Here is a 24,098-nt window from a genome sequence, read left to right as displayed (position 1 = left end):
AAGCACTCACAGGGTGCCAGGGCATCAGAGAAGGTACTAGAAAAAGGGGCAAATTCAGAGACAGGAATGGCAGCATGTCAGTGGGTGATCACCAGGTGAGACTGTGGTCCAAGTCCTGCTTCTGGGTTCACTGAGAGTCAGGAGAAAGCCATTCCCATGCTTGGGGCTGGAGCTGCCCTGGTACTCCCTGAGTGTCCTTGGCTGCAATATGTGGCATAGCTTTGAAAGTCGTACTCAGATCAGCCCAGGGTCCTAATTCTCTCCTGCTTTCCTCTGACAGAGACCCTGAACATTGTCCTTGTGGGAAGGAGTGGGACTGGGAAGAGTGCCACTGGGAACACCATCCTCGGGCGGTCAGAGTTCCTCTCTCGACTCAGAGCCCAGCCGGTCACCACCACGTGCCAAGAAAGCAAGAGGACAGGGGCTGCGCAGGATGTTGTGGTTGTGGACACGTCTGCGCTCTGTCTGCTGTCCAGTGACTCATCATCCCAGCTAGAGATGGTCCGACCCTATGTGTCCGGCAGTGAAGGGAACACGGTTCTGGTTCTGGTGCTCCAGCTGGGATGGTTTACTTGTGAGGACAAAGAGGCAGTGGTGACACTAAAGTCTATCTTTGGAAAGGATGTTATAGAACACATGATTGTGCTTTTTACCCAGAAGGAAGACCTGGGGGCCAGGGACATTAAAGATTTCTGTGAATACACAGATAACGCATTTCTTAAGGTGATAATTAAAAACTGTGGGGGGGCGAGTTTGTGCTTTTAATAACAAAGAAACTGGCCAAGCCAGGGAAGACCAGGTAAAAGACCTTTTAAAAATGGCCAATGATCTGATACGTAGCCATAATGGGCATGGATATTCCTGTGCATGGGAGAATATCGGCAAAACAAGGAAAGATGCACTGGAAAGGCCAAGTTATATAAAATATCTAGATAAAGCAAAAGATTGGATATTTTAGGTGGCTGAAATGCCTATGATCTTTTCAAGTAAGAGACATGCTCAGGTTGGGGGGTATGGGAGGACTGGTGGGTGGGAAGTGGGTTCATAACTTTGAGAGCTTGAGAAGTCAAGGCCTCTTACCTTGTGATGCTTCAACTCTTTGTAGTTAAATAAATTACCATGTTGGGGCAGATAGTAGGAGACTATAAAGGAGCAAGAAGAAATAATGTAGGGAAAAAGGTCAGAATCAAGTCACAAGAATAACCTTACCTGTGCAGGTAGATTGGAGACAAGACAGACACCTGGGCCATAATACATATAATTACAAAGAATCAGGCATCCATATACATGAAAGTGAGGCAACATCCAGCCAAGTCCTGGGCATGGCAGAGAGGAAAGGCTGGACTTCTGTGGGCAGCACCGCTGCCTAACAGGCCCGCTGGCTACTGATCTGTCCTTTCCTAAATGATAGCTGTTCCCTGGTGCCCTCTCCATTTCAAGTCTGAATGCAAAGGGACCCAGTCACCCCCTTTTTGTTTTCTCTGAGGAAATAACATGACTCTGTAAGGATTTAAATGACTGTATTGTTAAATCATCACAGTGGAATAGACTAGAACAAAATTCAGAAGCACAGTAAAATTGCCAAGATTAGACAACCCGGCAAATTTTTTAAATTCTAAGTATAATTCTAGATTTCCTCTAGGAATGGTCATTGAAAACTCCTTTACACTTTTCTCTTTCTTTTTATCTCAAGATAAAAATTAGGTTAAAATTCAGAAAACTCACATAATAGTGGTCTAAACACATTAGGGGCTTATGGTGTCTCATGTCCTGGGGCAGTCCTATGAAGTGGGTGCACTGCCCATGGTCCAAATTCATTTTCATGCAGCCTCTGCACTTCAGGTTGCTTCTCAGTTCCTAGATGGTGATGAAGTTCCACTCATGGTTGAGCAGATAAATTTGAGAGCTTCCTGATGGGGCGCTGTATGAGATGAGAACTAAAGAATCTTCTCCCTGTAGAGGTAGTGCCAGATGTTTTCAATATTAGCCACTTTATAGATGATTCAGAGATAAGATCTATGTCACTTTCCTTTGTTTTTTGTTAAGTATCGGCTTACCTGCAAGACTGGGCCATTTATAAGAACATGGGCTGTGACCATTAATACATTTGTACCCTGAGTAACCTTTACTATGACAAATCTGGAAAATGAGTGTGTAAATATACTCTGCTGAGTGAAATAATAAAGATGAATTATATTATGAATGTACATCCTCCTGGTTCCTGTTTTTCTGACTTGGGGAAGAGCGTGGTTCCTCCCAGTTGCAGTATATACCTTGACTCCTGCAAGGCTTTTGCTCAGGACTGATCCATGGCTCGTTGTGCAGAAAATGAAAATGGGTGACAACTGGCACCTACACAAAGGAACAAGTGGCCAAAATAGTAAATAGGTGGATATAGAAAAGATAATTTTTATCATTTAAAATTTATTTAAAAGGCGATTAACTCTTAAAAGCAACATAAAACAATATAGAGTTGAGTTTATATTTTATGTAAATGTTCAGTGTTTAACAACTGTAATGCAAAAGGTGGGAGGAAACAAGTAAGAGTATAATGTTATAGAGATCTTACAGTATTTGTGACATGATATAATATTAACTGAAGGAGGATTATGATAAGTTCAAAGTGGATATTGTAAACTGTGGAGCAACCACTAAGAAAATAAAATGAGGTATAGTTCATAAAGCAATAGTTGAAATAAAGAGAAATTTAAAAATTCACCACAACAAAGGAAAAAACAGAAGAAGGGAAAAAAGGCAGATAGGACAAATAGAAACAAGTAGCAAGATGATGAATTTAAACACACCATATCAATAATCATATTAGATGTAAATTATCTTAATGCTCTAATTATAAGACATTCAGACTGGATAACAAATAGTGAGACCCAACTGTATGCTGTCTAAAGGAAATCCCACATTAAATATAGGGATGCAGATAGGTTCAAGGAGAAAAATTTAAAAATATCCTATATAATAAGAGAGGAATATGCAAATTAGGCTTGGACTCTGTAATGTCACAACCACTTGGGAGGGGTAGGGGGAGGGGGGAGCGGGGCCGCAGGGGTGGGATGTGAGCCTTTGGTGCCTCCACTGGAGTTGGGAAGCTAATGACCAATGGGCTCCAGTCCTCCTCCAACAGCCCTTTCCAGCAGGCATGGGGTTGCTGAGACCCAAGCCGGGCCTCTGGCCACAGATCCACAGCTTCACAGAGACTGACTCTACCAGGCTGCCCAGAAGCCATGTGGCTGGGCCTCAGGGTGCAGGTTCAAGATGTGACACAGAGAGGAGGTGTGGGAGGAAATCCAGGGAATGGGATGTGGGGGTTCAAGACTCACTTCCTTTGGGCTTTGTCCTTCTTGGCCTTGGTCCTTTTCTTTCGGGCCTGGAGCACAAGCACTGTAGGAGAGAAGGATGAATGAAGGCTGAATGTGGAAGAAAGGAGGTGACCCAGGTGAAGGTGGAGACCTAGCAGTGGTGGGAGGCCAGACTTCGGGGCCGCCTGAGGGGCTCCGGGATGAGCGACTCAGGCTCTGGGATGAGCAACAGGGCCGCCTGAGGGGCTCCAGAGAAGCGGCTGGCCAGGAGGCGGGCGGACCAAGGGGCGCAGAGCGGCGCCCCACGGTCCCTCTATGAGGACACCCCACACAGGCGCTGCCTTCACCAGCAGGCTCTGGGTGACATCTGCAAATGCGACTGCAACTTCTAACATTCTGGGCAAAGAACTGACCCTGTGCCCCTCTGAGTACCAGGTTTGCTAGGAGTGTGCTGTCACCAATGCCACAGATCAAAGGCAAAAAAATTGCAGCCTCAGTGGGGTGTGCCTGCCCCAGGGGCCCCTACGTGCGCCTTCCTACATTCCCACTAGCTCTCAATCACTGTACCTTGAGCATTCTTCCTCTCAAACCAAAGAGCAATAATCAAATGTGAACACTTTGCTATTCATTTTTGTTGTTGTTCATTTATTTTCATTAGTGACCATTGCTTTTTTTAGAAAAATGATAATGGTAGAGTTTTTCTGTTTATTCCTTAGAAAAGGATATTGAAAAATGGACAAGACCAAAATCTGGATTCCCTATCAGTTCCTCTACTGGGACCTGTGCACAACCCTTGAACCACAAGGACCTTGGCAGCAGAGGAAATGTCCAGTCTCAGCATTTGGCACTGCTTTCCCTGTGTGTTCTCAATATTTTCTAGGCTGGGCTTGTGGGCCTCTCGCTCTAATATGTGCTCAGCTATTGCAGATTATTTCCCCCTTTTAAGTGTTTCTTTAGTGATCTGAGGATATGAGGGAGTTGGGAATCTCTGTCTGTAAAGGCACCAGACAGAGGATACTGTAGGGAAGAGATCTGGAATTACTTAGCAGAGTTGGAGGTGGGCTTGAGTGTGTGTATGAGGGTAGAGACACTGGGGCAGAGCAAGTGTGGGTGGACAGGTGAGCCATGCTAACCTGGCTCATTTTATCTGGACCAGATAGCTGATTCCCCAACATTTGCATGGGACAAAGGGAATAACTCTTTACCCCACCTTGTATCACAAGTTCTCAGGACACAAAGACCTGTTTTCCCTTTATTTTGAGATTGGAATAAAAATTTCCAAATATTTCTTTTTTTTCCTTCCTCCCTTCCTTCCTTCCTTCCTTCTTCCTTCCTTTCTTTCTTTCTTTCTTTCTTTCTTTCTTTCTTTCTTTCTTTCTTTCTTTCTTTCTCTCTTTCTTTCTTTCTTTCTTTCTTTGCCACTGAATTGAAAAGCCTATCCTCACACCATGAGTGTGTCAGCCAGTGAGAAAGCTCCTCTTTGGAAGTAGATTTTCTGTCAGCCTCAGTGGCTCCTTGGAACTTGAGTCTCTATATAAGTTTTCCTTGGACATATAGCAAACTGCATTCAACCTGCTGAAGGGTCTGAATGGGGAACACAGGGGAAGACATCCCTTCCTAGGACAGATAGACAGTTCTTCAGTGTCTTGTCTTCTTATGAGCACACACCCCAATAATGGTGTGTGTGTATCTGTGTGTGTGTGTGTGTCTACACTTGGGTGGATGATTTTTGAAGAAGGGTTAGGAATAGAAGAGCAGAGTCTTTGTTCAATGGGCATATGCAGCAGATGAACAAACATCTACAGATATTGACTTCCATGAACACAACGTGAATGTTCAGTGCATTTATTCATTCAATTCAGATTCAATTGAAACAAATGGCTCATAATTAAGGCTTTGTGTTGGTTCTGGCCCTTGGTCTCCTGGGGAGACCAGGGATGATTCCATGACAGGGGACAGCAGCCTGAGGTCACTGTAAAATAGGCAAAAGCAACAACAGTTGTTAGGCTTCAGTAAGAGAAGAGCTCAAGGAGGGCCAGGTCACATGGACAGGTTTTGGAAGGGGTGGGAGGTAAGTGTTGGGACCTGACTTAGATTTTGTTTTTGGTAGATTATTGCCAGGTGAAGGACACAAGGACAGCCTCCATGCCCGGGAGGCACAGACACCAGGGAAGAAAGGGGTTGTCAGTTGATGGGTCAAAGTCCTATTTATATACACTCTGTCACTCTGGAGGGACCTTAACAAAGGCCTAGGGCCAGTGTCTGGCCAATAGGACCATAAGCCCAGCAGCATGGCCCAGTGCAGCTTTCATGGAGATATCCATGTGTGCTCAACCAGTCCTGCCCACCCATGCCCCTGAAATCCCTACAGGTGGGGCACCAGACTCTGGGCCACCTGGCTCCTCTGCTCCTCAGGGTCCACCCTGGCCAGGGCCTGCACCAGGTGGTACACATCATTAGAGTAGGGGTGCCTGAGTGGTCCCATACCAGGAGCTCTACCAGCTCCAGCAGCTCCTGCACCTGGGTCTCTGGGTCCCTGTCCACAGCTGGTTGTTGAAGGCTAATACATGGCCCCACACTGGGCCACCAGAGCTTGCAGAAAGTGGTTGTCCTTGTGGCACATGAACTCCTGCAGAGAGTCTCCACCCACTTCCTCCTTGCACATGAACAGCACAATTGTGCGTGTCACCATGTCCTCCTATAACTGGTCCTTGAGCGCCCTCACAGCCTGCTGGTTCTGTGCAGTGAAGCACCCAGCTGAGTCACCAGGAGCAGAGCTTGGGGGTCAGGCGCTGATAGCAGGTATCTACGGATCTGCTCCTGGCACCCTGGGTCTGTCTTGGGGACTTGGGAGCTGAAAAGGTCCAGGGTGTCCATGACTTTCTGTCCCACCTGTGGCTCCCCACCTCACAGGTTCTGGTCACTGAGGTGCTGTGAGTCTGGACAGGAAGCTCCTGTGGCCAGGATGCTCTTCCCAGTGACACTCTTCCCAGTTTCTGTTTTCCCCACTAGGATGAGACTCAGCCTGTGCTCGTGTAGGGCCTGGGTGGCATATTCCCAACCTGGAGGGCAAGTGATATGTGAGCTTCCAAACCTTAAAACAACGTATCCTGGTTACCCAGGACCCGGAGCCCTTTGAACAAAGAATAACAGTGCCTCAACTCTGCTTTTCCAACCAAAGCCTTACTGAGGTCATTGGTCAGAGTTTTCTGAATTCTGGAGGATCTTCACCATCTATTCCTGCCATCTCTGGTTTCACCACATGCACCTGTAGATGCTCAACACCTGGAGGATTCTCTAGAGCAGGGCCAGACCAAATGATATAGCACTTTTTAAATGGCCTGAGGGCCAGATATTCCATTCCCTACCCCTGCTTCAGAGGATGCCCCTTCATAATTCCAGGCATCACCTCACCTGCATTGTCCCTGGTTGCCCACAACCTCCAGAGCTGTCCCTATTTGTGGGCCTCAGTGGCCTCTGCCATACTTCTCCCAGATTCCAGCCCATGGAAGATGGGCAAGAGTGGGAAATGGCCTGGGGTGAAGGGATGTCTGGAGTACTAGACATGCTGGATTTGACTCCCAGCCCCTTCATTGGCCAGCTGTGCCACCTTGGAAGTTGTTAATCAAGTGTTAAACATTTGTGCAAAAATGGTAATAACAATATAGAGTTGTTTCCCATGAAAGAGTCCCAGACACAATTTCTTCATTCATTCATTTATTCATTCATTCATCAAATAGATATAACTACCTATAATATGTCAGTTCAAATCCAAAGAGCTGTGACACCACAGTGACAAAGTCATCTTTCCTGCTTCCCCTGAACACCAAAATTGAAGGAAAAACACTAAGTGAGCTGGGCAAGGGTTGAAATTATATAGTGAGAGCATTTCATGAGCTGGATTTTGTTTTTTACAGGAACATAAAATCCAAAGGGCAGATGGGAAATTGTAACTCTCACATCAGAGAGAAAGCTTTAGATATTAATTTTTCCCAGGTAATTCTATGTCAGTTATAAAAACTGTAGATACTAAATTTTCCCAGGAAGTTCAGAAGCTGGGGGAGACTTTGGAAAATTGTGAGAATTAGAAATTTGCTCAGGGACTTAGGGAACCACTTAGGGTGGGCAGCCTGGGAGACAGACAAGAAGAAAATTGGAATTTTGGCTTTGGAAATTGAAAAAGAAATGTATGTCCCAGGTCATCTGGAGCCCCTGACTCTGCTCTGAGGAAGTCAACTCACTGTCCTGTTTCAATGTGTCTAAATATGTTCGGTATCCTAGAAAGACTGGGACCCTCCCCTCCAACTCCTGACATCCTGCCCTAAAGCTGAGGCTTCTTCAAGTAAAGTGGATCCAGCCAATCAGTCATTGTTTTATACTATGGAACATCCTGTGCTTACTGAGTCCCTATGTACAGTGCACAGTCCCAAGTAAGAACATGAGCATCCAGGCTGGAGGAGATACTTACTGCTACTCCTGAAGCTGCTATGTGTGAAACTCAGGCATCCTTACACATTTGGGAGTGTGGACTTACTCTTTCTAGATCCTGCTTCCCTTCCTGGTACCTACTAGAATGGAGGTGCTCACTCAGCGAGCTCCTTACAGGCACTGAATTCTTCCAGGTCCCCAACAGTCCTACTCCCTGGCCAGCTCCCTTCCCCTGCTGGTGCTCACCTTTCCTGCAGAATCAGTGACAGGCTCTGAGGCTGGCCCAGAGGTGCCTGACCTACAGCTGCCCTCAGGTTGTGAGTGCAGCAGGCTCTTCTTCTCAGCACCTGGGGAAGTGTTCTGCCTCCCAGACCTCAGAGGGCAGAAAGCCCAGGGAAGGGGGCCCCCGGGTGACAACTTAAAGAGACAGGAACATTCACCACTGAGGCAGTGGAATGGGAAATTTCCACTGGGAAACACAGCTTTGGTGTTCTCAGAAGGTCCCTGTGACACCAGCACTTGTCACCAGGTATAACCTCAGGGGAGAAGAGCATTTTAGGTTTGTGAGGCCTGTTTTCACTTCTAGCCTTGATCACGAATATTAACTGCTTTTGCCTTTTAGTCTTTTCCTATAAAATGGCCTCTTGAGAGCCTCCTTCCCTGGGACAGTGCCACCAAGGTGGTCCTGGTGTCAGGAATCACCGGCAATATCTCCTGGTTCTCAAAGGAAAGGAAGGTCTTTCCACTATTAAAAATGGGAGAACAGGGAGAGGATGAAAACATTCCTACAGGGCTTACTCTAGCCATCTCTGTAGGTCTCCACCCACAGAGGGTCATGAGAAAGGTGAGGAAAATAGCCAGTTACTGAGTGAAGAGAAGATGGGAGGCTACATAGCAGCACAATTTACAATAGCTAAGATTTGGAAACAGCCTAGGTGCCCGTCAGCAGATGACTGGATCAGAAAACTATGGTACATCTATGCAATGGAATACTATGCTGCCATAAAAAAGAAGGAATTACTACCATTTGTAGGCACCTGGATGGAATTAGAGAACATTATGCTAAGTGAAATAAGCCAGTCAATGAAAGAAAAATACCACATGATCTCACTCATTTGGGGATAATGAAAAACATTATATACTGATGAACAAAAAGATAGATACAGAGACAGTAAAGCATCAAACAGACTGTCAAATTACAGCGGTAAGGTTAGGGAGATGTGGGGGAAATAGATCAACCGAAGGACTTATATGCATGCATATAAGAGTAACCAATGGATGCAAAACATTGGGGGATGAGGGCATGTATGGGAGTTGGGGGGGGGGCAATGGTAAGATATGTACACAAATAATACCTTAATAAAAAAAATAGAAGAAAAAAAAAAGATGGGAGGCTATAACAGGATAATGCTGATAGGAGGCCTGACCTGGTTAGGTCATTAACAAGGATGTGACCATGCCTACTCACTCACACTCTCTGGAATTGACTTTGCCCATATATAGTGAGGGGTTTCACTTAATGTGACTAATGGGCTGGGGTCTGATTTACACCCATTTTTGCCAGCTCATTTCTCTAGTGAAGAACCCAGCTCCCACTGAACTCCTCCTAGTTTTGTTCCTCCCTTGGCTTTACTGAGATATAACTGACATGTACCATTGTAAGTTTAAAGTGTACAATGCATTGATTTAACACATCTATATATTTGAAAAATGACTATTGCCATAGTGTTTGCTAACACCTGCATTAAGTCCCATAATTATTATTTCTTTGCTGTGGTGATAACATTTAATATCTACTCTCTTAGCAACTTTCAAGTACATAATACATGATTATCAGCTATAGTCCTATGCTGTATATCCAGTTCCCAGAACTTATTAATCTGTAACTAGAAGTTTGTACTATTTGACTAACATCTCCCCATTTCTGCCATCTGCTAGCCCCAGGTAACCACCTCTCTACTTTCCCTTTCTATGATTTTGGATTTTTAAAATTCCACCAAGAATGGATATCATATAGTTTTATTTTCCTCATTCTGACTAATTTCACTTTGCAAATGCCCTCCAGTTCCATTTGTAAATGGAAATATGTTCTTCTAATTCTCATGGCAGAATGCACACACACACACACACACACATGCACATGCACACAGGTGGGCAAAAGAAGGTTTACAGTTGTGAGTCATCAAAACAGAGTTTATTCTTGCATTATTATTTATTATTTATTGTATTATTTATTTTGTATACTCACAACTATAAACCTACTTTGCCAACCTCTGTATACACTGAGTGGCCAGATTATTATGATCTCTGAATGCATAATAATCTGGCCACTGAGTATATATACTAGAGGCCCAGTGCATGAAATTTTTGCACTGGGTGGGGGGTGTCCCTCAGCCCAGCCTACACCCTCTCCAATCTGGGACCCCTTGAGGGAAGTCTGATGGCCCGTTTAGGCCCGATCCCGGTAGAATTGGGCCTAAATGGGTAGTCAGACATTGCTCTCACAATCCAGGACTGCTGGCTCCCAACTGCTCGCCTGCCTGACTTCCTGATTACCCCTAACCACTTCTGCCTGCCAGTCTGATCACCCCCTAACCACTCCCCTGCCAGCCTGTTTGCCCCTAACTGCCCTCCCCTGCAGGCCTGGTCACCCCTAACTGCCCTCCCCTGCTGGCCTGATCACCCACAATTGCCCTCCCTTGAAGGCCTGGTCCCTCCCAACTGCCCTCTCCTGCTGACCATCTTGTGTCCACATGGGGACAGCCATCTTGTGTGTTGGAGTGCAATTTGCATATTACTCTTTTATTAGATAGGATAGAGGCCTGGTGCATGGGTGGGGGCCAGCTGGCTTGCCCTGAAGGGTGTCCTGGATCAGGGTGGGGGTTCCCCGGGGGCATGGGGTGGCCTGGGCGAGGGGCCTGTGGTGATTTGCAGGCCGCCCGCCCCCCCCCCCCCCCCCCCCGGCGACCGTAGCGGAGGCCCTGGTATCTGGGATTTATTTACCTTCTATAATTGAAACTTTGTAGCCTTGAGCAGAGCCAAGCCTCCTGCTTGCTCCATGGCTGCAGCCATGTTTGTTGGGATTTATTTATCTTCTATAATTGAAACTTTGTAGCCTTGATTGGAGGCCTGGGCTGGCCAGGGTGTGCGGAAAGCTTGGCTTCCTCCATTGCAGGGGAAACCCAAGCCTCCTGCTCACTCCATGGCCACAGCCATCTTGGTTGGGTTAATTTGCATACTCGCTCCTGATTGGCTGGTGGGCGTGGCTTGTAGGTGTAGTGGCATGATGGTTAATTTGCATATTACTCTTTTATTAGAAAGGATTAGAGGCCTGGTGCATGAATTCGTTCATGGGTGGGGTCTGGCCAGCCTGGCCAGGGGGAGGGGACATGGGCAGTTGGCCGGCCTGCCTGCTGGTTGAACTTCTGGTTAAGGGGACAATTTGCATATTAACCTTTTATTTTATAGGATATACACTGAGTGGCCAGATTATTATGTGTTCAGAGATCATAATAATCTGGCCACTAAGTGTATATATCTCACATCATCTTCATCTATTCATCCATAAATAGAACCTAAAGTTATTTAAATATCTTGGTTATTGTGAATAATGCTGCAATGAACATGGGAGTGCAAATGTCTTTTCAAGATCCTGTTTTTCTTTCCTTTCAAAAGATTTCCATATGGATATGGTGGTGCAATTTTTTATTTTGTGTTGATACTTCATACTGTTTTTCATAAAGACTGCACTTCTTTACATTTCCACAGACAGTGTACAAGGGTTCCATTTCTCCACATCCTCACTAATATTTGCTATATCTTGTCTTTTGAATAGTAGCCGTTTTAACAGGTGTGAATGAGGTGATATCTCATTGAGGTTTTGATTTGCATTTCCCTGATAATTAGTGATGTCAGGCACCTTTTTTTTTTTAGTTGTCCATTTATAGTCTTCTTTAGAAAAATGTCTATTTAGTTCCTCTGCCCATTTTTAAAAATTGGAATCCTTGTTTGTTTGTTTCTTTGCCACTGAGTTATATGAGTCTCCTATATATTTTGGATATAAATCCCTTATCAGATATATGATTTGCAAATATTTTTTCACATACTATAAATTGCCTTTTCGTTTTGTTGATAGTTTCCTTTGCTGTGCAAATGCTTTTTAATTTGACATAATCTTACTTATTTATTTTTGCTTTTGTTTTCTTGCTTTTGTTGTCAAATCCAAAAAAAAAAAAAAAATTATTGCCAAGACTGATGTCAAGGAGCTTTCACCGTTTGTTTTTTCCTAGGAGATTCATGGTTTCTGGCCATAGGTTCAAGTATTAATCCAATTGGAGTTCATTTTTGTGTATGGTGTCACATAGGAGTCCAATTTCATTCTTTGGCACGTGGCTAACCAGTGTTCCCAGCATAATTTTTTGAAGAGATTATTGTCTTCCCATTGATTATTATTGACTCTTTTGTTGTAAATTAATTGATCATTTGTTTCTGGGATCTATGTTTTGTTCCATTGTCCTACATGTCTGTTTTTATGCCAATACCTTAGTGTTTTGATTAGTACAATTTCGTGATATAATTTGAAATCAGTATGCATGATGCCTACAGCTATGTTATTCTTCTTAAGACTGCTTTGGCTATTCAGGATCTTTTGTGTTTTTCTAAGAAATTTAGGATAGTTTTTTCAATTTGTATAAAAAATGCCATTTCGATTTTGATAGGTATGGATGGGAAAAACAAAAAAAGAAAAGATAAAAAAAAAAAGGCCACATGCTAACCTGATTAATTCAGGGAAGGCCTGCATGGTGGTTATGCAAACTCAAAGACCTAAAGTAGAGGGTTTTGAAAATGGCGGCAGAATAGACGGACATGTCCTGAGCCTTGTCCCGGAGCAGATAGAGGGAGCAGCTGAAACGAGTGGAATCCAGCCTGAATTGGCGAAGGAGGCGCAGCTGGTGAGACAGTTTGCAGCTGGGAAGGGCAGAGATCCCCCGATAAAGGTAAAGTCAAAGATCTAGGCATTAGAATCTGCTGGACCTCTGAGCCCACGTCAGGGAGAAACTACACAGCGCCAAGCCATGTCCCTGAGGACAGGCAAAGCGTCTGACTGAAAAAAAAAAAAAAAAAAAAAGGGTCCATGGGATTGCGGGAGGTAGGGGATTTTAGACCTTGGAGTCTGGATTTGGGATCTGAGCTCTAAGGCAGCCCTGAAGAGCTGCTGGACCGCGCAGTGCCGGCAAGAAAGGAACTTGCAGAGACGCGGTCCCTCCTTGCGCTGGGGCCTGCGCCTTTCTCCACTGAACCTGGTTCGTAGGACCCTTAGGATACAGACGCTTACCTGTAGTTGAGGTGCAGAGGAGGGAGTGGGGTTGTGGAATCTGGGGAGAGTAGGCAGCGGATGGTCCAGGAGAGGTGGAAGCGAGTCTGGTGCTGAGTCATAGCTAGGCCCCATAGCCATTTTCTCCTGAGAGATAGCCCATCCCTCCAGTCTCCAGGCAACCAATATAGCCAAACCCAGATCCCACACTGATTAACACCCTGGAACCTGAATACTCCCTGAGGCTATAGGATCTGCCCTAAAGAGAAATCTTTAGAAGTTAAGCACCTTAATTACACAGCTACACTGCCAGAGCCCTTCAGAGTGCTTCAGTGTGCCTCGCTGGCAAACTTAACGGCGGGTGCTCCTGTGAGCCGCCACTGGGATAAGCGCCTATCCACCACAGGTGCAGCAGTGAAAGCTGAGTCTGCCCACCCCATAACTACAGAACTCTGGGCATCACAGTCACACCTTTCCAGAGTGCAGGCCCCCTGAGCCACATCACCCCGACAGACAGTTCCTTGGTGCCACTGTGAGTCCCCACTGGGCACGTGTGATTTCAATTAAGGGTGCAAGACAGCAAAAATTGGGATACTCCCCTCCACGGCTGCTGACTTCTAGATAATGCAGTTGTGCCTCTCAAGCTCGAAGGCCTACATCAAGAGAACCCAAATAGCGCAAGTAGGGAGCTATACTAGATTACCAAGCCCAGGAGAACTAAGAGATTACACCAGTAACACCATCACCAAAAGAACCTGGGTAGCAAAGCAATTGGATCTACAATTAAAACATTACAGGAAAACATGGGGAGACAAAAACGCAACTCCCAAAGGAAAGAAAAAGAGGAATCTCCAGAGAGGGAGTTAAATGAAATTGAGGCTAGTAGCTTAACAGAGAAAGAATTCAGAGTAATGGTTATAAGGATGTTTAAACGGATGGATGACAAATACACACAACTCAATGACAAATACACACAACTCAATGAGAAATATAAGGAGCTGAATGAGAATGTCACCAACATGAAAAGAAACCAAGAAGAGATGAAAAATGACATAGCTGCAATAAAGAACACATTGGAAGGCTTAAACAGTAGACTAGAAGAGGCTGAGGACCGCATCAGCGAATTAGAAGACAAGGTAGGAAAAAACACACAAACACAGCAGCAACTGGAAAGAAGACTTAAAAAGCAAGAGGAGAGCCTAAGAGAGCTTTGGGACAACACAAAATGAAACAATATTAGAATAATAGGGATACCAGAAGGAGAAGAAGAGAAGCAAGGAATAGAAAACCTGTTTGAAGAAATAATGACAGAAAACTTCCCTGATATTGGCAAGAAAAAAACTATGCAAGTCCAAGAAGTACATAGAGTCCCAAACAGGTTGAACCCCAAAAGACCAACACCAAGACACATCATAATTAAATTGGCGAACACTAACAACAAAGTAAGAATCTTAAAGGCTGCCAGAGAGAGACAGAAAGTTACCTACAAGGGCTCTCCTATTAGAATATCAACTGATTTCTCAACAGAAACACACCAGGCCAGAAGGGAATGGAATGAAATATACAAAGTGATGCAAAGCAAGGGTTTGAATCCAAGAATACTATACCCAGCAAGGCTATCATTCAAAACTGAAGGTGGAATCAGGAGCTTCACAGACAAAAAAGGGCTAAGAGAGTTTATCACTACCAAGCCAGCAATGCAAGAGATGCTAAAGGGACTGCTGTAAAAAGAAGAAAGAAAAAGGCAAAAAGAAACACAAACACTAAGGAAAAATATGACAACAAACATGCACTTGTCAATAATAACATTAAACGTAAATACATTAAATGCACCAATCAAAAGACATAGGGTAGCTGAATGGATAAGAAAACATGACCCATATATTTGCTGTCTACAAGAGACCCACCTCAGAGCAAAGGATTCACACAGACTGAGAGTGAAGGGATGGAAAAACATTTTTCAGGCAAATGGAAATGAGAAAAAAGCTGGGGTTGCGATACTTATATCTGATAAAATAGACCTCAAAGTAAAGGCCATAACAAGAGATAAGGAAGGCCACTACATAATACTGAAGGGAGCAATTCAACAAGAAGATATAACTCTGGTAAACATATATGCACCCAATACAGGAGCACCCAAATACATAAAAGAACTCCTAGAAGACATCAAGGGAGAGATCGACAACAATACCATCATAGTAGGAGACTTTAATACACCACTGACATCGCTGGATAAATCCTCTAGATAAAAAATCAGCAAAGAAACAGCAATTCTAAATGACGCACTAGATCAAATGGACCTAATTGACATCTTCAGAGCATTTCACCCCAAAGCCACGGAATATACGTTCTTCTCAAGTGCACATGGGACATTTTCAAAAATAGACCACATACTGGGTCACAAGCAAAGTCTCCCCAAATTAAAAAAGATTAAAATCATATCAAGCATTTTCTCAGACCACAATGGCATAATATTAGAAATAAACTATAATAAAAACATTCCAAAAAATTCAAACACTTGGAAGCTGAATAGCATGCTATTAAACAATGATTGGGTGATCAACGAGATCAAAGAAGAAATTAAAAACATCCTGGAGACTAATTACAATAAAAACACAACAATGCAATTGCTATGGGACACAATGAAAGCAGTCCTGAGAGGGAAGTTTATAGCTCTACAGGCCTACCTCAAAAAACAAGAAAAAATGCTAATAAATGATCTAACTCAACAACTCAAAGAATTAGAAAGAGAGCAACAAGAAAAGCCCACAGTGAGCAGAAGGAAGGACATAATAAAGATCAGAGCAGAAAAGAATGACATAGAGACCAAAAAAACAATACAAAAGATCAACAAAACCAACAGCTGGTTCTTTGAAAGGATAAACAAGATTGATGAACCTCTAGCCAGGCTCACCAAGAAGCAAAGAGAGAGGACCCAAATAAACAAAATCAGAAATGAAAGAGGAGAAATAACAATAGACCCCACTGAAATACAAAGGAATGTTAAAAAATACTATGAACAACTCTATTCCAACAAACTGGACAACCTGGAGGAAATGGACACATTCCTAGAAAAATATAATCTTCCAAAACTCAATCAAGAAGAATCTAAGCATCTCAATAGGCCGATAACTATGGAAGAAATTGAAGCAGTCATTAAAAAGCTTCCAGGAAACAAAAGCCCGGGGCCAGATGGCTTCACAGGGGAGTTTTACCAAACATTCAAGGAAGAACTAAAACCTGTCCTCCTCAGACTATTCCAGAAAATTCAAGAGGAAGGAACACTTCCAAGCTCCTTCTATGAAGCCAGCATCACCCTAATACCAAAACCAGATAAAGATAACACAATGAAAGAGAATTTTAGGCCAATATCTCTCATGAATATAGATGCCAAAATCCTGAACAAAATTCTAGCAAATCGAATCCAGCAGTACATCAGAAAGATCATACACCATGACCAAGTAGGATTTATCCCGGGGATGCAAGGATGGTACAATATTCGCAAATCAATAAACGTGATACATCACATAAACAAATTGAGAGATAAAAACCACATAGTCATATCAATTGATGCAGAAAAAGCATTTGACAAAATCCAACACCCTTTCTTGATAAAAACTCTCAGCAAGGTGGGAATAGAAGGATCATACCTGAACATAATAAAAGCCATATATGACAAACCAACAGCCAACATCATACTCAATGGGCAAAAACTAAAACCATTTCCCCTAAGAACAGGAACAAGACAGGGATGCCCACTCTCACCACTCCTGTTCAATATAGTGCTGGTAGTATTAGCCATTGCGATCAGACAAGAAGAAGAAATAAAAGGCATCCAAATTGGAAAAGAAGAAGTAAAACTGTCCTTATTCACAGATGACATGATATTTTACATAGAAAACCCTAAAGACTCCATCAAAAAATTACTAGACTTAATAAATGAATTCGGCAATGTAGCAGGATACAAAATTAACGCCAAGAAATCTATGGCATTTCTATACACTAATCGTGAATTTACAGAAAGAGAGACTAAAAAAGCAATTTCATTTACCATCGCACCAAAAAAATTAAGATACCTAGGAATAAACTTAACTAAGGAGGTAAAAGACCTATACGTGGAAAACTACAAGACATTGAAAAAAGAGATAGAGGAAGATGTAAACAGATGGAAGAACATACCATGTTCATGGATTGGTAGAATCAACATCATCAAAATGTCCATACTACCCAAAGCAATCTATAAATTCAATGCACTTCCCATTAAAATACCAACGACATATTTCACAGACCTAGAACGAACTTTCCAAAAATTTATCTGGAATAAAAAAAGACCCCGAATAGCTGCAGCAATCCTGAGAAAGAAGAACAAAGTAGGTGGGATCTCAATACCGGATATCAAGCTGTATTACAAAGCCAATGTTCTTAAAACAGCCTGGTACTGGCACAAGAACAGACATATTGATCAATGGAATAGAATAGAGAACCCAGAAATTGACCCAAATCACTATGCTCAATTAATATTTGACAAAGGAGGCACAAACATACAATGGAGTCAAGACAGTCTCTTCTACAAATGGTGTTGGGAAAATTGGACAGATACATGCAAAAAAATGAAGCTAGATCACCAACTTACACCATACACAAAAATAAACTCAAAATGGATAAAGGACTTAAACATAAGACGGGAAACCATAAAAATACTAGAGGAATCCACAGGCAGAAAAATCTCAGACATATGCCGAAGGTACTTCTTCACTGATACTGCTCCTAGGGCAATGGAAACTAAAGAGAAAATAAACAAATGGTACTACATCAAATTAAAAAGCTTTTGCACAGCAAAGGAAACCATCAATAAAACAACAAGAAAGCCCACTGCATGGGAGAACATATTTGCCAATGATATCAATGATAAGGGTTTAATCTCCAACATTTACAGGGAACTCATGCAGCTTAACAAAAAGAAGATAAACAACCCAATCAAAAAATGGGCATCTGATCTAAATAGACACTTTTCGAAAGAAGACAGAAGGAAGGCCAAGAGACATATGAAAACCTGCTCAAAGTCACTCATCATCAGAGAGATGCAAATCAAAACAACAATGCGGTACCATCTCACACCTGTCAGAATGGCTTTTATCAACAAATCAACAAATGACAAGTGCTGGCGAGGATGTGGAGAAAAAGGAACCCTCGTGCACTGCTGGTGGGAATGCAGACTGGTGCAGCCACTGTGGAGAACAGTATGGAGTTTCCTCAAAAAACTAAAAATGGAACTCCCATTTGATCCAGTGATCCCACTTCTAGGAATATATCCCAAGAAACTAGATTCACGAATCAGAAAGGATATAAGCACCCCTATGTTCATAGCAGCACAATTCACCATAGCTAAGATTTGGAAACAGCCTAAATGCCCATCAGCAGATGAGTGGATTAAAAAACTGTGGTATATCTACACAATGGAATACTACGCGGCGGTAAAAAAGAAGGAGTTCCTAGCATTTGCAACAACATGGATGGATATGGAGAGTATTATGTTAAGTGAAATAAGCCAGGCAGAGAAAGATAAATATCACATGATCTCACTCATTTGTGGAATATAATGAATGGCATAGTCTGATGAACAAGAACAGATCCAGAGACTGAGAAAAGTCGAACAGCACGTCATACCTCAGGGAAGGTAGGGGAGGGTGGGGATAAGGGGGAGAGATCAACCAAGGGACTTGTGTGCATGCATATGAGCCTAATCAATGGACACAGACAACAAGGGGGTGGGGCATAAGTGGGGGGTGGGGGGTTATGGGGGAATAATTTGTGTTTTTGCCTCCCTGACAAAGTTTATATAAAGTTACAAAAAGAAATTGTCAGCCAGTTTGAAATTGAATTGCCATGGCCTAGAGCAAAGAATATCCTTACATGATATTATTCTACAATGTCATTATAATTTTAGATATTTTACAACAGCATACTGTACAATTATCCCAAACAAACTTACAAACTAATTCTTGGAATGTTTGGCAGAAAATTAAAAAAAAAAAAAGAGGACATGAAAGGATTTAATTTCTTTCAGAAGGAATTAAGACACTGGGAAGGCACTTGAGCATTCTATATTGGCCCCTCTTGCTTTTTGTGCCAAGAGGGACCCTTTTCTCACAATCCAATTGCCCTTAGCTGTTGCCTGAGCTTTCTGTTCATGCTGAGCTTGAAGCCTCGTGGTGGCTGGTACCATAGATCTGTCTCTCTCCCAATTGTGTGAGCTGGGCCCTCCCTGGAGAAGAAACCTGAGTTCCCCGAGATATGTGATCAGTTCTGGGGCCCCGCCAGCAGGCCAGGGGATCCCAAGGCAGGTGCTGGGCGTGGAGGCCATGGGGGCATAGGCTACCAAGGAGACAGAACTGAACCTCACATCACCCTGCTTGGCCCCAGAGGATGACTGGTTAGCCAGAGACGGGTAAGAATCCTTAGGGAAGGAACAACATAAGACAGGCACAGTCGCAGAGGGGCCATCAGGAGAGAACTTGGGGATCATCAGAGGTGGGGCACAGACCCCCACCCTCTCAACCTTGCAGAGGCCTGAAACCTCACCCCGTCTGAGGGAGGTCTCCTGCTCCCATGGCTGCTTTGCTTCCCACGCCCAGCTCAGATCGGGACACAGGTGACAGACAGTGTGACTTGGCCCAGCTCAGATTGGGACCCAGGTAACAGACAGAGACTTGGCTGACAGCAGCTGCCCTATATCTAAATCCAGCCTAGCACCAGGAATGCTCAGGGCCTACTCAAGAATGTAAATAATCCTTCCCACTAATATTTACAGGGTAAACTAAGATTGTTGGTAGAGTATTAAATTTGACAGTAAAATAATAATCAAGTTTTCAGATTAATTTAAATAGGCTAATTCAAATAAGTGAATATTCAAGAAAATTTAATTGTACTGGACAAAAAGCTGTTCCTAAAGTGTTAACTAAAATTTCTATTGGTAGTTCATCTCATGGTAAAATTCCTGAACATGCAATGAAACTAAAGCAGTCATATTTTTGTGCAAAAAGTTAAAATTTAAAGTTATCAAAACTGCATTATAAAATTTACAAAAGCCTCCATTAATCAAAAAAGGGGGGATAGTAGGGTAATATCATGTAAGGAAAAATATCCTATAAGTAAATTACATCTAGAAAATTTTTACTTTACAAAATTAATTTCTATTTGTAATGCTAACAGCAAAACACACATGGTATCTAAATAAGACAAAGGAAAATCGTTTGGGCAAAAATAAAAAGGATCCCAAATCAATTATATAGAAACGATTCCTTTATTAACTTTTGGTCGAGAATATGTTTGTATATTTTCAGAAAACAACTCCAAGACCATGTGGATTCCTGCAACAGAGAGGAATTGACAGGTCTGCTCCAACCAGGAAGACAAGAGGAGAAACAGTCCACAGATGGGAGACGCTGACGACGCCTTGCCACGCTAGCAGTCAGAAGCTGTGCGACGCAGCACTTGCCTGGGACCAAACCAGAGAGGGTTGGACCTGCATTGCCACCATGTGCCCACCATCCAGATATCATTGCTGACATGTACACATAAGGAACTGTTTGACATTGAAACGGGGAATCAGAACTGTTGGACATTGAAATTGGGACTCAAACATTTTTTGTTATTATATGTCTATTTCTAGTCTGCAGAGGCAAGATTTTTTAAAGGAAAGAAAGGGGGAAAAATAGATACAGAAGCAAAGAAGCATTGAACAGACTGTCAAACTACAGTGGGAAGGCAGAGGAGGTTTGGGGGGGAAGGGGGGCTGTAAGAGATCAACCGAAGGACTTGTACGCATGCATATAAGCATAACCAATGGATAAAAGACACTGGGGGGGGGGAGGGCAGGTAAAGGCATGTACTGGGGGGAAGGGGAGGGTGGGGGGAGGTCAATGGGGGAAAAAAAGAGACATATGTACTACTATTTTTAATACTTCAAACAATTAAAAAAATGTAAAAATAAAATAAAATAAAATAAAATAAAAGTAAAAAATAAATAAAGAAAGAAAGAAAGAAAATGAAGCCACAGACATAAAAAAAAAAAAAAAGACCTAAAGTAACCACAAAGGATGGTCTGAAATTAAATATTTAACTAAAAGCAGTTTATAGTGGGTAGTCATGTCCTAGGCCAGTTTTTTCCCTGACAAAGATCAACTTCAATCTTTACTGAGCCTACTGTCTTTTTGCATCTAAGATAACATACCTGTGAAATGTCTGGGTAACCTGTAACTTCCCTTTTTCTGGACCCCTCAGGGCACAACAAATGGCATGAGGGTGGAAACTACAAATTCCCTCATTGTTATTGCTATCATGTTAGTTGTCAACTGTTAACTATGTTAACTATCCTGTATCCATCTATGTAAAAGAAGCATATGTCCATTATTTCACTTTTTATCCAATCCCAGAGATTTCCCCGCTTTGCTTTCTCCCACCTCCCTAATCTATCACCAATGGATTTCATGTAATCCACTTATGTATTTCTTTTTGATGATAATTTATAAAAACAAGGTAAAAGCCCACCATTCTCTGTAGCATTCTCCCAATCTGCTGAGATGCTGCTTCCCAGCAGTTGACAGTTTGGCTCAAATATACTAACAAAAATTATTTACAAGATTGAATGTTTTTATGTTAACTCTAGAGGCCTCGTGCACAAAATATGTGCACTCAGGGGTGTGTCCCTTAGCCCAGCTTGTGCCCTCTCGCAGTCTTGGAGCCTTCGGGGGATGTCAGACTGCTGGCTTAGGCCCAGGCCTAAGCTAGCAGTCAGACATCTTTACCGCTGCTGTGGAGGTGGTAGAGGCTCCCGCCACCATTGCTGTGCTTGCTAGCCATAAGCCTGGCTTCTGGCTGAGGGACACTCCTCCTGTGGGAGCACACTGACCACCAGGGGAGAGCTACTGCATTGAGTTTCTGCCCCCTGGTGGTCCATGCGCATCATTGCGACCGGTCGTTCAGCCATTTGGTCGATTTGCATATTATCCTTTTTTCTTTAGGATTACTTAGCGTAGTCGGCAGGATTCCAAAGAAGCTCACCCAGGACTACCCTGTGGACCTGGAACAGTGCTAGGATCCAGCAAGGGGCCCATTGAGCCCTGCCATATCAGGTAAAACTGGGTGAGTTGTCTCTTGGATCTAGGACCTTTCCTTGCTTTGGAAGAGGGTCTGACTTTATTTGAGCTGTACTTTAAAATCTTCAAGGTAGACCTAAGGTTAAGGGTTGATAGAGCCCAGGCTAAGGCAAAACTTGAGAAAAAAATGGGTGGCTGGTTTTGATTTTGGCTCTTCAATTGAAATTTCTTTCTGATAGTCTGTGCAAAAAACCTTCACCATATAAATGAGAGCTGAATTTATTCAGCTCCGAAGATAAAAAGGCACATCCTCCCCCCTGCCCGATTCTCTTGTGTTCTTAGATGACTAAGAACATTTGTGGAGGTGTCAGACATTATACCTCACAACATGCAGGTTGCCTCATAGGGAAATTCCAATTCAACTGTAATTAACTGACTGGTTCATCTGGAAGAGTGCCCATGAGGCCTGGTAAGCCAGTGTCTCAAGCCCTTCTGGTTGTTTTGGTTGTTTTAGACAGCCAGGAGAGACACTGGGACATGTAAAAGGGTTGAATGGTGACATGATGTTGACTCTACCAATAGTTGAACACGATCTATTCTTCCACTTGTTTATTTCTTCCTATATCTCTTTTTTTCAATGTTCTGTAGTTTTACATATACAGGTCTTTCACCTCCTTGGTTAAATTTATTCCTAAGTATCTTATTATTTTTTTTTTTTTGCAATGGTAAATGGGATTGTTTTTTAATTTCTCTTTCTGTGAGTTCACTATTGGCGTATAAATATGTCATAGATTTCTGGGTGTTAATTTTGTGTCCTGGGACATTTCTGAATTCATTTATTAAATCTAGTAACTTTTTTATGTAGTCTTTAGGGTTTTCTATGTGCCATATCATGTCCAATTTGGCTGCATTTATTTCTTCTTCTCATCTTATCTCTATGGCCAGCACTTCCGGTACTATGTTGAAGAGGAGTGGCGAAAGTTGGCATCTTTATCTTGTTCCTATTCTTAGGGGAAATGGTTTTATTTTTTGCCCATTGAATATGATGTTGGCTGTAGGTTTGTCATATAAGGCTTTTATTATGTTGAGGTATGCTCCCTCTATTCCCACTTTGCTGAGAGTTTTTATCATAATAGGGTGTTGGACTTTATAGAATTTTTTTTCTGCATCAATTATATGATCATGTGATTTTTGTCTTGCAATCTGTTAATGTGTTATATCACATTTATTGATTTGTGAATATTGTACCAGCTTTATATCCCTGAAATAAATATCACTTGGTTATGGTGTATGATCTTTTTAACATATTGCAGGATCCAGTTTTATAATATTTTGTTGAGGATTTTAGCATCTATGTTCATCAAGGATACTGGCCTATAATTTTCTTTTTTTGTAGTGTCTTTATCTTGTTTTGGGATTAGAGTAATGCTGGCCTCATACAAAGAGCTTGAAGTGTTCCTTCCTCTTGAATTTTTTGGAATAATTTCAGGAGGATAGGTGTTATTTTTTGAATGTTTGATTAAACTCGCCTGGGAAGCCATCTAGACCAGGGGTTTTGTTTTCTGGAAGTTTACTTAGTTTTTATTAATGCTTCAATTTCATCAGTACTTATTGGCCTAGTCAGGTTTTCTGATTCTTCCTAACTGAGTTTTGGAAGATCTTGTTTTTCTAGGAATATGTCCATTTTGCCAAGGTTGTCCAGTTTGTTGGAATATAGTTGTTCACGGTCTTCTTTTAAGACATTTTGCATTTGTGTGATTTCAGTTGTTACTTCATCTCTTTCTTTTCGGATGTTGTTTATTTGGGTCCTGTAAGTTCATTGGTTAGTCTGGCTAGAGGTTCATCAATTTTGTTAACCCTTTCAAATAACCAGCTCTTGGTTTTATTGATCTTTTGTATTATATTTTTGGTCTCTATGTCATTTATTTCTACAATGATCTTTAT

General features: G+C 42.6%; 1 protein-coding gene across 1 annotated transcript in view; it reads left to right on the top strand.

Moving 5' to 3' along the window:
• LOC308246787 (GTPase IMAP family member 8-like) overlaps positions 1-24,098 on the top strand; it is a gene marked incomplete at both ends in the record, with an annotated part of 63,389 nt that overhangs the window by 15,481 nt on the left and 23,810 nt on the right. The window contains 2 exon segments of the mRNA XM_080665148.1: positions 281-741; positions 743-836. Coding sequence (XP_080521274.1) covers positions 281-741; positions 743-836 — 555 coding nt within the window.

The sequence above is a fragment of the Plecotus auritus genome (genome assembly GCF_963455305.1).
Source record: "Plecotus auritus genome assembly, chromosome: 4".
NCBI lineage: Eukaryota > Metazoa > Chordata > Mammalia > Chiroptera > Vespertilionidae > Plecotus > Plecotus auritus.
This window is presented reverse-complemented; position numbering and strand designations above follow the sequence as displayed.